The sequence below is a fragment of the Aquila chrysaetos genome, chromosome 19 (assembly GCF_900496995.4).
Source record: "Aquila chrysaetos chrysaetos chromosome 19, bAquChr1.4, whole genome shotgun sequence".
NCBI classification, from domain to species: Eukaryota; Metazoa; Chordata; class Aves; order Accipitriformes; family Accipitridae; genus Aquila; species Aquila chrysaetos.
The window spans coordinates 2,336,908-2,349,200 of NC_044022.1; the positions used below are offsets into that span (position 1 = coordinate 2,336,908).

General features: G+C 34.7%; 1 protein-coding gene across 15 annotated transcripts in view; it reads right to left on the bottom strand.

Annotated features, from left to right (window-relative positions):
* NBEA (neurobeachin) overlaps window positions 1–12,293 on the bottom strand; it is a 514,437-nt gene that overhangs the window by 353,930 nt on the left and 148,214 nt on the right. For all 15 annotated transcript variants that reach the window (XM_030042222.1, XM_030042221.1, XM_030042209.1 and 12 more), the window contains exons 11-13: window positions 11,908–12,016; window positions 9,273–9,425; window positions 8,321–8,489 (exon numbers count right to left, since the gene is read on the bottom strand). In XM_030042222.1, coding sequence (XP_029898082.1) covers window positions 8,321–8,489; window positions 9,273–9,425; window positions 11,908–12,016 — 431 coding nt within the window. The remainder of the gene's footprint in view (window positions 1–8,320; window positions 8,490–9,272; window positions 9,426–11,907; window positions 12,017–12,293) is intronic.

The following is a 12,293-nucleotide window of genomic DNA, read 5'->3' on the forward strand; positions in this document are numbered from 1 at the left end:
CCTTTGTTAAGTTTCTACTTTTCAAACAATGCGTGTCATAGACAGTCTTAAATTTTGCACAGTGAAAATAAATGCAGCCTAATTTATTTTTTCATCAACCACTTCATCTTATGCTGATAAATACATATCAAAGCTTAGTAACACTCTATGTCTCACTATTATTTCCAATCCAGGTGAATGCAACTTTTTAATGAAGATTTTTTTAGTCTCCGGTGCCACTCTTTGAAGCACCATACACGCAGTAATTCAAGTTTGCAACATGGGAAAACCTGAAGGTAAGTTATATTTGTTTGACTAGCAGGAACAAAAAGAGTAGTTAATCCTCTCAAGTTTCCTCCCCTATTTAGGAGTAGAGAGAGGAGAAATGGATACTCTTCAGAAAGAAGCAAATAAATCTCAACCTCTCCCCACCACCATGCGTAAAACCAGGAAGGATATTGTTCTAAGAAATCCATCATATAGGCTTTAAAGATATAGGAGCAGTTTTATATCGGTACGTTCTAATGGCACCATGAAACATCTATTTCCCCCTGTAAAAAACAGAACTAAGTTGGATTTTTTGGTACTAGCTGCAACTACGTTAAGTATTGCATGCGTTTTTATGGCAGTGTTGTGCTTCTAGGCAACAACTATTTTTTTCCCTAATTCAAATGCAAATTCAACTCCCCTAACTGCATCACAGAAATCTGTTTCTTCGCACACCCTCTTCCCTCCTACACCTTATTGGCATTCAATATCAGACAATATCTGAAAACCAGGCCTAAAAACTGAGGCATTTTGTCTTTTCTGGAAGACTGTCATTATGGAAACAGAAAACAGAACTCTAAGGCCATGGGGAGTTCTGCAAAGCATTTCAGTAACAGAAATTTTAAGGAGGGATTAAAATGAAGATATCCCAAATTAACCGGGTACCTGTTCAAAGATACCCGAGTTTCATACTTGTTATTTACATACCCACTAGTTTCTCTGGAGATGTGCAAGAACCCTGAAAAGGGTTCTTCAACACACAAAAGGTACCAAAGGAGTTGTTGCTTGCAGGTTATATGCCACACAGGCAAAATGGCCTTTCTCCTTCAGTCCTCCAGAACTATTTATTCCTTGTACTTTCGTTGTGTCTTGAAGCTTCACTGCATTAGAATCAGAAGAAGGGGACAGCCTCTACCAAAAAGACTTTATTAATCTGAAAAATTAGAAGAGGACTGGTAGAGAAAAACAAGAGAGGCTGGAGAAACTGGAGGCTATATAACCAGGAGACAACTACAAAGAGTGGAAGAAAGGTCTGCATCAGTAGTAATGCAATAGTCATCTGATACAGATTGAATGGAATTAATCTGGGAAGTTGTAAAGCTACATAAAATGGGTTTGCCACCATAATTGTTGTGTCATCACACTTTTGGGGTTCATTACTAGTTGAAGAACTTCATTACTAGTTGAAGATTTATTTTTAAAAAATGCATTATTGACCAAAAAATGGCATAATTTATGCTATAATTAAAAAATATACATTATACATACACACACTGAGGTAAAGAGAGACAAGTAGATGGTGTTTTTCAACTCAAACATTGAAAAGTAGTTTTCTTTACTGCCTATTAGTCTTTGTGCCCATCACTGGATATAGACAATTCAGTGTCACCATCGCTCAGAAACTGATGAACAGCACTGCTAAAGACTAAAACCAAACTCAGGCCAAATCAGTAAGATAATCCTTTTAAGATCGGGTACAGCAACCATAAGTCCCTAATACAAAATAGCAACATTCTTGTTAACTGGCAGATGAAAGGATGCCTCCCTTATCCCACACCAGGATGAGTCACTAAATCATTTCCTGCTTTTAGATTCTTTATGTATGTTTTTATTGCAGATAGCACATGATTTGCATCAGATTTTTTTTAATATACACTGTTAATGAGAGTTAGCCTGCTTTATCCAGACAAAGATAAATGAAAAAAATTTATCCAATTCATCCTTGCAGCACAGAGCAATTAGAGGGGCATAATCCAGGACTAATTAAGAAGGAATACGTAAACATATTCACAGGGTAAAGTACAATTAGTACTGGTGTAAAAAACTGATCGGGAGCTTTGAATAACAAAAATAATGATTTCTAATCCTGTCTTTGGAAATAAAACATTGTGTTATCAGTTCTACAAGCAACCAAAGGCAACATTCTTCCATCTGGCTTTTTTATATGTAAAAAGCATGACTTTTCTACTCCTTAAATTAATAAAACATGATACAGACAGCAGAATCTGATCTCCATGCATGCATAAATAACATCACATGTTATGCGGATCACAGAAGGACCTACTTTTTATCTCACTGTTGCAAAGCTAATGAGAACTGAGTTCCACTCTAACCCAGCCCTTGAAATAACTATGTGCAACTTTTTCTGTCCACAAAAACTATAGTTACTTTCTCCTTATAATAATTTTCATAGTTCCCACTTTTCTAGCTCATGTTCAAAAATATTAGACATTAAAAATGTTCTTGGAAAATCTGTTTAACATGAGCTAACTGGGACATTAACAACCATGCATCCTCTAGCGGGAGGCAAGATACTGCTCATAAAGGTCCATTCAGAATAAGAGTTGGGAAGCACACAGGAAACACCAGTATAGAAAAAGAAATGCTTGGCCAACAGCTCAAGAATGAACGACACTCCTCAGCAGTCTGGAACTTAAATGCACATTTCTCTCACACAACAATGAAGTTGCAAGTATTTCATAGGGTTGCTCCACAACAGGGTCCAAAATTACAATTTAGCACAATACACTTCTGAGGGTTGTTAACACTGAGTATCCCAAGTTATTTTTTCTTAGGAAAAACCCCACAATATTTAGTTTATTTTTCTGTTATTGGCTTCATTTTATGCTTTCTCATTAATGCACCACTATTGGTCCATCACTATTTTCAGAGAATGCCGTGCAGTTGGTAAGTAATTCCACTGAAGATTTTTCAAGGCATAAATATCCTGGTGGGCTCTAATAAGCGCTCTCTTAAATTTACAGAAATTGTGTATCAAATTAATTCAGCAACATGGAGAATTTTTTTTTAAGTGCATAAATGTTTTATTTTTCTTCAAAAAGGTTAATAAAGAAATTAAACTATCCAACAGTTTAGTAGACATCCAAAGATGAAAATACAAAAGTGTGTTTAAATTTTTCTCTGTTGCTCTGATATTAAAAATGTGTGGTTTGCCCCTTCTGAAAGACAATCACAGTTTGAATTTTCTTTAACTATCAGTCTAGTATATAGTTTGAAAAGACAAAACATCAAAGAACAACAAAGCCTGGTAATATAACTCTAAAATGTCCCTGGCAGCTTGAAGTATTATCATTGAAATGCACCATCTACTATAGAAAGATAAAGAGTTAAATCTCTCCCTGCTTATCCTCTTATTAATTCCTGAAATCCACAAAAGGAAATAATTACAGAAAGAAGTAACATAATTTTAAATAATTTTTACTCAGTTGCCTGCTTCACTATGTCTTCAGATGCTGCAACTGTTGGACAACCCTATGATCTCCCACCTTCACATCTTATTCTGTATGATTTAACAAAACATTGAAGGCATGCACATGGCAAATCAAGGGAAGAGCTATAATCATAGTTCAAGTGTAAAATGCAAAATGTAATAAAGTTTAGAATTTCTTCCCTGTGGAAATTGGTTTGACTTTTTTCCTCTTCCTGACGTGAGAATTATTTCACAAGTTTACTTTTAATATGGTCTTAATAAAAGACAAGTCACTTTTGTCCTGTCACCTATTTATAACTGGTAATTTAATTTTAAAAAACCCACAAACACAACACAAAAAAAGAAACTAAAACTCATTATTTTGAACAGAAAACTTGCCTCCACTACGTGGATCTATATCTAAAATGTAGAACGTACTAAGAATAATTACCAAGCAAGCTGATAAGTATACATTTTGAAAAAGTGTTTCTAATACTTCAGAAGGAAACAAAAAAATATGAATTTAGTATACTTAATCCAAGAAGAAATACCAGCTTAAAAAAGGAAAGCAATAATGACAGAGAAGATACAAAACCAAATTTGAAAGAAATATTTGAGCCTTTTAAATAATTCCAAACATTTACACCTCCTATTTTATAAGCTGAATACCAGGAGAAGCAAGGGAGGAACTGTCATTTAAGAAACCAGCATTAGCCAAGTGGGAAGCTTCAATACTGAGCCACTGTGGCTTCAAAACAAGGTATACTAAACTGTCAGTACAGAAAACTCACCCACTTTGTGCTTTATTAAGACAGGAGAAGGCAATAAAACCTTGAAGCAGAGTAACTGTCTGCACGTAATAGTAAATCAACACTAATATTAAAAAGTGTTTCAGTATCTCTGCATAAAAAATGATATGCCTAGAAGACAAGAAGGCATCACACTACTAAAATGTCTGCATGAATAAGCTTACTTTCTAATATGACAGCAAATTACGTGAAGGCACTATAACACATAAAGTCAAATTTCAGATATTGGCAAGATTTCCATTAAAGTATTCTTCAGATCTGAAAATTCTGATGTCAAGTTAGCTTGACCATATGCCATTTTCTCGCATCATAACATTTTTCTGTTTCTTACAGTAAAATTGCTGTTCATAGTCCTGTTCTTCTATTTTGAAATATCAAATGCTGCTAAAAATGCAACAACTCTAACATTCGCATAACTGTATTCTTAAAGTGTAAGTTTTGTACTTTTACAAACTTCTTTTTACACATTATTCTACGTTTTAACAAATGATAAACTTGCCGGCTACATGTGGCAGTACTGGCAGTATGCAGGCTAATAAAAATCAACACAAAACCAAAATCCTCGAACAGTTAACATTTTTTAAATATTAGGATTAGTGAAGTTATAAGTTGCTGAAAGAGAGGTGGAAAGAAAAAAGCATTAAGCATATGAACTACAGCTACTTACAGTATTTTAAGACTATAAGCCTTAATCAGCCAGACCTGCATATCACATTGGCAGATTGCACTTAATTTTAAAAGAGCGAGCATCTGGTGAAGAAAAGCAATGTAATATCCAGGTGATTAAACATTATGAAAAGTTTTCAGGAATATTATAAATGGAAAGTAATTAATGTGAATTTGATAAAAAACTAGTATGAAATTAAGTTAATATGAGATTAAATTTAGCAACCCATCACCTCAGCAATTATTATATTGCCACAGTCATTTGCTTGCAAATCACCACAGTTATTACAGCTGTATTAGTCAGAAGCAGAAGCTACGTGTGAAATAATAGCAAAAAAAGTCCTAGTGCTGATTTGCACAGACAAAATTCCATAGCTATGCTGGATTTGCACATCCATTGCTATATCACTGCTCTTCCTCCCTGATAAGCCGACATTCTTCAACTCAATACAAGGAAAGTCATTTTTACAGACAAGAAAGAGTACTACAAAATACTTTCTTATAGTTGTATCAATTACATGGGATTTTCTGCGGTCTAAACAACAGGGAGGAAGGAAGAGGGTAAGGAACAAGGAAGAAAGTTGAGATGAATCTTTAAAAAAGTCAAGTTTATCTATAAATCTAACTAAAGAAAAAAAAAAGGAGAAAATTCAGATATAGTGGATAATAATAGGCATTTTGAAAAAGTGCATGGCCTCACAGTTTATCAAACACCTTCCCAACTACTGTATGAAGGCCTTAGTAATTGTGATTTTCTTGTTGTCATACTGTTACACCAAGCAACCAGTAATTTGCACTATGTGGTTACCTTTCAGGGACCTACCTGGTTGCCTTCCTCAGAAAAACAGAATATTGTCTGGAACTGACACAAATGAGAAAAGAATGTACTATATCCTTAAAATAGGTAGGAATGAAAGAAAAGGTAGGGAAGTAAAACAGCCATATTATGCTAATTTAGAGTTAACTGATTCATTTCTCATCCCTAATTTTGTGTCCTTGTGTACCCCATGCCTTCTGTTCAGATTTTGATGAATACATCAAAATTTTTTGATTTTTTGTAGCTATTCAACTGGCATTACACATACAAACACTCCAAAAATACAGCTAACTGCAGAGAGGCAGATCTGGGCAAGATAAAAACAAGCCATACCTCCTACATAAAGAAATGTCACACTGTTTCCACAAAACAGCAAGCTTAGCCAGAGGGAAGTCTGTAATATGCGATACATTTTCCAAGTGTTGTTAGGTACTAGTATCACGACACAGAAGTACAGGAATTCTTTAATTAAAAAAAACCCCACAAAATCCAAAACCCCCTGGAAAAAAACAAAAAACCAAAAAACAACCCAACAAGCAAACCAAGAAGAATTATAGCAATAACAAGTAGACAATATTATCAAACATAGAGTCTCAAACTAGTTGAGCAATTTTCCAGGTCTCTGTCTAGGTGTAAATATGTTTGACACTTGGAACCTTTACCTCCCAAGAGCTGGTCATTCAACAGTCACAAATACAGGTCCATATTACAAGCTGATCAGCTGAGTTTTTAACATCCTAATTCCTCACTGAGCTCAGATATGGTTAACTTGTCCGATGGTAAAGCTGTACCTATGGAGCACGACGGTGTAACCCTCAACAGAGTAGAGCTCTGGAAGCATGAAGCTGGATAAAGTCAGTCCCAGGGTAGGATTCAGCTCACCCTAATTTCAGACATCTAGAGCGTAGTTGCCAAGAGGTGAGACCAGCTTCTCACCTTCCACTGGAGTCAATGGAGATCTAATCAATACAGCCAAGACAGTCTAGAAAGCAACTACCTTTCAAACTAAATAGTTCTCAAGGCTCTGCCGACTAGGGGTAGGACACAGCTGCCTAAACATACTTCTCAGTGTGATTTGACACGCCGTAAGGTATCCAAAATATCCACACAGAACAAGCAGATTTGACACAGGATGCACAGGACACCTGCATCCTTCTGAAGGCAGGTGGGATGCTCCGCAGAGACTAAAATGATGCTAGAAACCCAGATTCAGGCAACTGACTCCTGCATTCCACTGGCTATAATCGGCAGACGTCTAGCTCAGATGGAGACACCTACCTTGTAGGTACCAAAAAGGAACTTAATTTCTATTTTGGCAGAGGGAATCCAGAATCAGAGTAAGGAAAAATATATTTTATCACTGACAAAAATTTCAAGCTAATTAAGTAACCACCACAATTAATTTTCATAAACTGATATTACAAACTTTTCATTCACATGAACAGATAACAATGTGCTTTTGTTAGGTATTTTTAAAGCAAATTTTAATAATTTTATGAAGAATATAATTCATCTAGTATTATACCATGAGAAAACTACAAAGGAGGTCCCAGCTCCAACAGCAGCTCTTCCTGTGACCCTCAACAAGTTACAATTTACTGCATATTAGGATACCTAACCTAGGATAAGAATTGTTCCTTCCATTTTTATTTATTAAAAAAAATATTGAAGGAAAACCCTATGCATACAGCTCACTTACAAATGAAAAACCTATCCAATAACTTATATGTTATAATGTCACTTTCTTAAATATTTGGATATGTGGCAGCATAACATAAAGCACTAAAATATTCCCCAATTATTCAGTTTCTCAGCATGACAATATTAGTTACAGAATAAAGATAATTAATAAGTTCTCTTATATCAATTAATTCTTTAAGAGACTTTCAGCCAAATCCTCCCTGCTTTACACAAGTAGTTAGCTAAACATAATGACATTACAGCTGGAGTGTATAGGATTAGAATGATTTGATGCTCTGGTTAATACACATCTGTTACATGCAGCGTTTAGCCGGTACGTATTATTGTATTTTGTTGTTGCTGTCATTCAGTGCTTCCTGAGCTAAGCTAAGCACTATGTGCTATAAGCAAAGTTAAATCAATCTCTATTTTATAAGGGCAGAGAAAAAATATTATTAAACTGGAAATACAGCTTCAGAGATCTCAGCAGTGAGAACTAGAGGTTTCCACTCTGTTTTCAAGGTCACTTAACACTACCAATCATTCTAACCCCACAAAGCTTTCTTTGGCATACGAAATACACTTTGGTACAGAAGAAAAATCAGTGATTTTAATAGGTTTCCTAAAGTATGCCCACATAAGCATATGCTATGTGAGTGAAGACCAGAGTTGGACTCTTCTGGGAATACATAGAAACGTAAGGAATTATCATCAGAGGTGCGTGATACACCAGAAGTACTTGCACAGTCCTTCTGCTGTTGACCACTGGTACCAATTATTGCCATTTACTTACCTCCTTGTCTACAGATCAAAGGAGCTTTCATACATTTACATCATAAATCTTCCCATACAAGAAATGCTTATATTTTCTTTCTTATGCATTGTACTTACCTAGTCCTTTAGGAGTAATGCCACTGCTATCAGCAGGATTAACCACCCAGTAGTAGTATTTCAGTGTGTGCATTAACTGCAGCACTGTTCCTACTCTGCGTATAGTGTTATAGATCGTAGCAGTTCCAATGAATTCAGCTGACAAGTAGGTATACAAAGACAGCTGCACCTGAAGAGTGACATAGTTATCCACATAAATGTAAATTCTGTATTAGTAGCCTTAACTTGTAGGTTTTTTTAGGATTTACTTTGGATATGATACAAAAAGCTAAAAAATAATTACAACTTCAGTTAGGGCAGGGACTGGACTGACACCTGGAATGACATCCAAAGTTCCCTTCCAAACTACATTTTCTATGATTCTATGATTTAAATCACAATAAACATACTACTTTGTTTCCTATTCTGGCTTTTTATACTAAAAGTACATATTTTCAGATTTTAGGACCATGCCACTTTTCACTTTGGTACACATTCCTGGACTGTGATTATTTAGGAAAACAACTAATTCATTATTACCAGAGATGAATGATAACTTTTTATAGTTTTTATCAAACAAAAATACATAATTTAAATTAAAATGAAAGCTTATGTGAATGTGTACCAAAAGATTTCTCACCTTTTGCTTACAATTAAAAATACATACTTTTATGCTTAATCTTTCGGGTAAAAAATGTAATGCAACCACTGAAAAAGGGACTGGGTTTCTAGAAACAGCCTTTTAATAGAATTAGCCAGAACCTTAGCCAAGAATGTAACTGCATTTAGGAACTTATAAAAGACATTGGAGAATATAGTTAAGCAGAGTATAGACTTCATGATCTAAAAAAATCTTTGCTATTACCATGTTTTAAAAGAAAAAAATTAAAAACCTAAGTACCATGGTATAAAAGAATACTAGTATTTCACTTCTTTGCAGAAGAGGCGTAACATCGCTCAAGTGTACAATTACCTTTGCAGGGGTGTGTATCCAGATAGCAGGATTAAAAAGGATGTGATCACATAATTGCTTCAGTAGAGGTGCTCCATGAGACAATCCATCCAAATATTTTGCAAATGACAAAAATTGTTCCAGAACTGCTCTGGTTATATGAACTCTAGATGACTGGGGAAAAATAAACAGAAAGAACAAAGATAAAGAAAAACCACCTTCTTTAATATACTTACAGCCAAAATATGAAGTGATATTTTCACCAGGATCATCTTTACTAAATACATGCAACATCATGTGGTTTTATGTCATTGAATATGAAAGGAAAGTAAGAAAAAAATTATCAGCAACTTATACTTTGTAATAATACAGTCTTTCTAATGGCTACATTTAACAGGTTAAAAATATTCACCAATAACTGAGGTTTGAATCCTTTTTCTTTTTTTCCTTTCTTTTTTGTTTTTTGTTTGGTTGGCTTTGGTTTTGTTTTATTATAATCCAGTCATGATTCTACATTTTACAGCACTGTGCCTTGAGAACTTAATCTGAAGTCCTTAACTCTTCTGCAGTTAATTACGTGTCTTACTGAAATTGGGTGTCTCAGTATGTAAACACACATTACTGATAGACTTGCTTTCGTTGCTTAAACGTAAGTAGGTGTTTGAAGGAGTTGGGTTCAAGGTTTCCTCAAATTTCAAGAGTGCTTCAGTTTCATAGCATATGCTATAAAATCACTGTCGAGACCTGCTCCTATGCAGTAACATGGCACGTGGACTTTGACAAACTTCCTTATATACTAAGTTAACAAAAGGAACTAATAGGAAAACCCACTAAACATCCTTCCCCTTGCCTTCTCTACAAAATGTTCCAATTACTTTTAATGCTGTAAGTACAGTCTGGGAATATGCAGATTTGTTATTTTTAGAAGTGAAGTCCATTTGTCAGTAATACAAGTTCAGCCTGGATGCTGAGTTTCCTTTGTGTACATCACAATTCACAATAAATAGTCTGCAACTAATAAGAACAAAAATGTTATTTTGAAGTTCAAGTCAGAGGAAAAAAAAGCTTTCTGTCCTCTCTGAAGTATTTGATTACATGCAAATGAGCAACAGATAATTTATAAATAATAAAATTGAGTCTGGCTAGGAAACAAAAGGATTTTTTCCTGCCATGTGTGCCAACTGACTAGAAGCATATACTGAAAAAATAAAATACATCCTTTTGAAAAACTGCAGCTAAGGAGAATACAGCATAAAACCCCCCAGAAAACAGCATATGCTCTAAGAATTATGCTGTGACAGAAATCAATCAAAATCCTTTAAATATTCACATACCCTGAGTTTAATGATTGTAGCAGGTGTTAATTGGAATAGTATGCAAACTTTTTTTTTATTTATTTATTTCATGTACAACATTCTAAATTGATGTATTCAAAGTGCATAAACCATAGTGCTCTATTCAAAAGAAAGGGACTCCATGACGGCTCACTAGCCTGCCTGTATATAACTCCAGTAAATAACTTACAGAACCGGAGCTAACAGCTTTGTAAATTCATTCTGGTTATGTCACAAGAAAACCTACCACTGGAAAAAATCCACCTTAGACTAGTTCTTTGACATTCTAAATCACACTTGCTTAGTACAGAAAACATAGAAGCATAGAAAATGATCTGCTTTTAGGTATTACTTCAGTGAATGTAAAGTCTTTCTACTATAAGAATGTATTTCCCTAGCTGAAAATAACATAGGTAGCAGAATGAGAGAAATTATTTATCATTCATCTTCAAAATTCATCTATTTTTAAAGGCGAGATTATCATTATTTAATTTCACCATCGGAGAACACAAAGCTCTGGTCATAACTTCTTCTCAAACGATTGCTGTACTGACTGCATGCTAATGAGAAATACAGTAGCAGACATTCAAGAATGTCAGAGCCATGAGATTCCATCGTAAGAATATTACTATCTTAGTACAGCTGACAGTAGTTTGTTTTCAGATTATTAAATCACAATAACAGGGTTTCATGAGGGCTTTGGGCCAGGAGGCAGGTAACGTTCCTCAGACAAACATCTGAACTGAACCTCAGCTTTGTAACTGCTCATCACGTCTGAAAACAAACAAGTAAAGGGAATGCCCCTTGCAACTGTTTCTTTCAGAAATGAAATTATTTTACAGTTTTTCTTCTTAAAAACACAGAGCAACTATTTCAACAATTTCAGAACTGAGCCACAGAGGATTAACTTAATTTTTATTAACATACACAAAAAAAGAAATTTAAACCTAAATTATGACATGTCCGTGACATGCTTGTACAAACTGGGAACAAGAGAACTTTCCTAAACAAGAGTTTGCGGGACAAAGAGTGGAGAAACACAAATGAAAATACATTAAAGTGATTCACAAACAGATCTAAAGTAAAAGCATAAATTAGGCAAACTAGATCAACTCTAGAAAACTGATTCTTTGAATATTGGCATATAAGAGGATAAGGAAGATGAAAAGACTCCTGTACACAACTTATAAATATTACAAATAAAAAATACCTTATATCACAAATACATTTTATTCCACCAGTCCTTTGAGCTAAATGATTGAAAATACCACAATGACAGTAGAAATAGTAAGAACAAAGACAAAAAAAACCCCCAAACATACCTTTTCAAGGAGGTAGCCAATAACTAGAAAGCCTTTTCCACCAAGCATTTGCTCTTGCATGGCTACTGAACTCTTAAGAAGCTCAACCAAGAAAGCCAATAGGGTAGCACTGCAAGTAAAGAACAAGCGTTTTTTCAGATTGCAAATGTAGAAAAATCAATCTGTTAACATTCTCAATATTCACCAGCTATTAAGTGAACAGAAACGGGCTTAAAGTGGTGAACAATTCCTTGAAAGAATACAAATCTTACTTTTTCTGTTGACAAATTTCTCCAATGATTGTTCACATATTACAACGGTAGGAGTGGGAGTTCATATTCAAACAGAAGTGCAAAATCATTTTGTCAGCTCTGCTGATTTGACCAGGACTATCCCAGGTTTTAAAT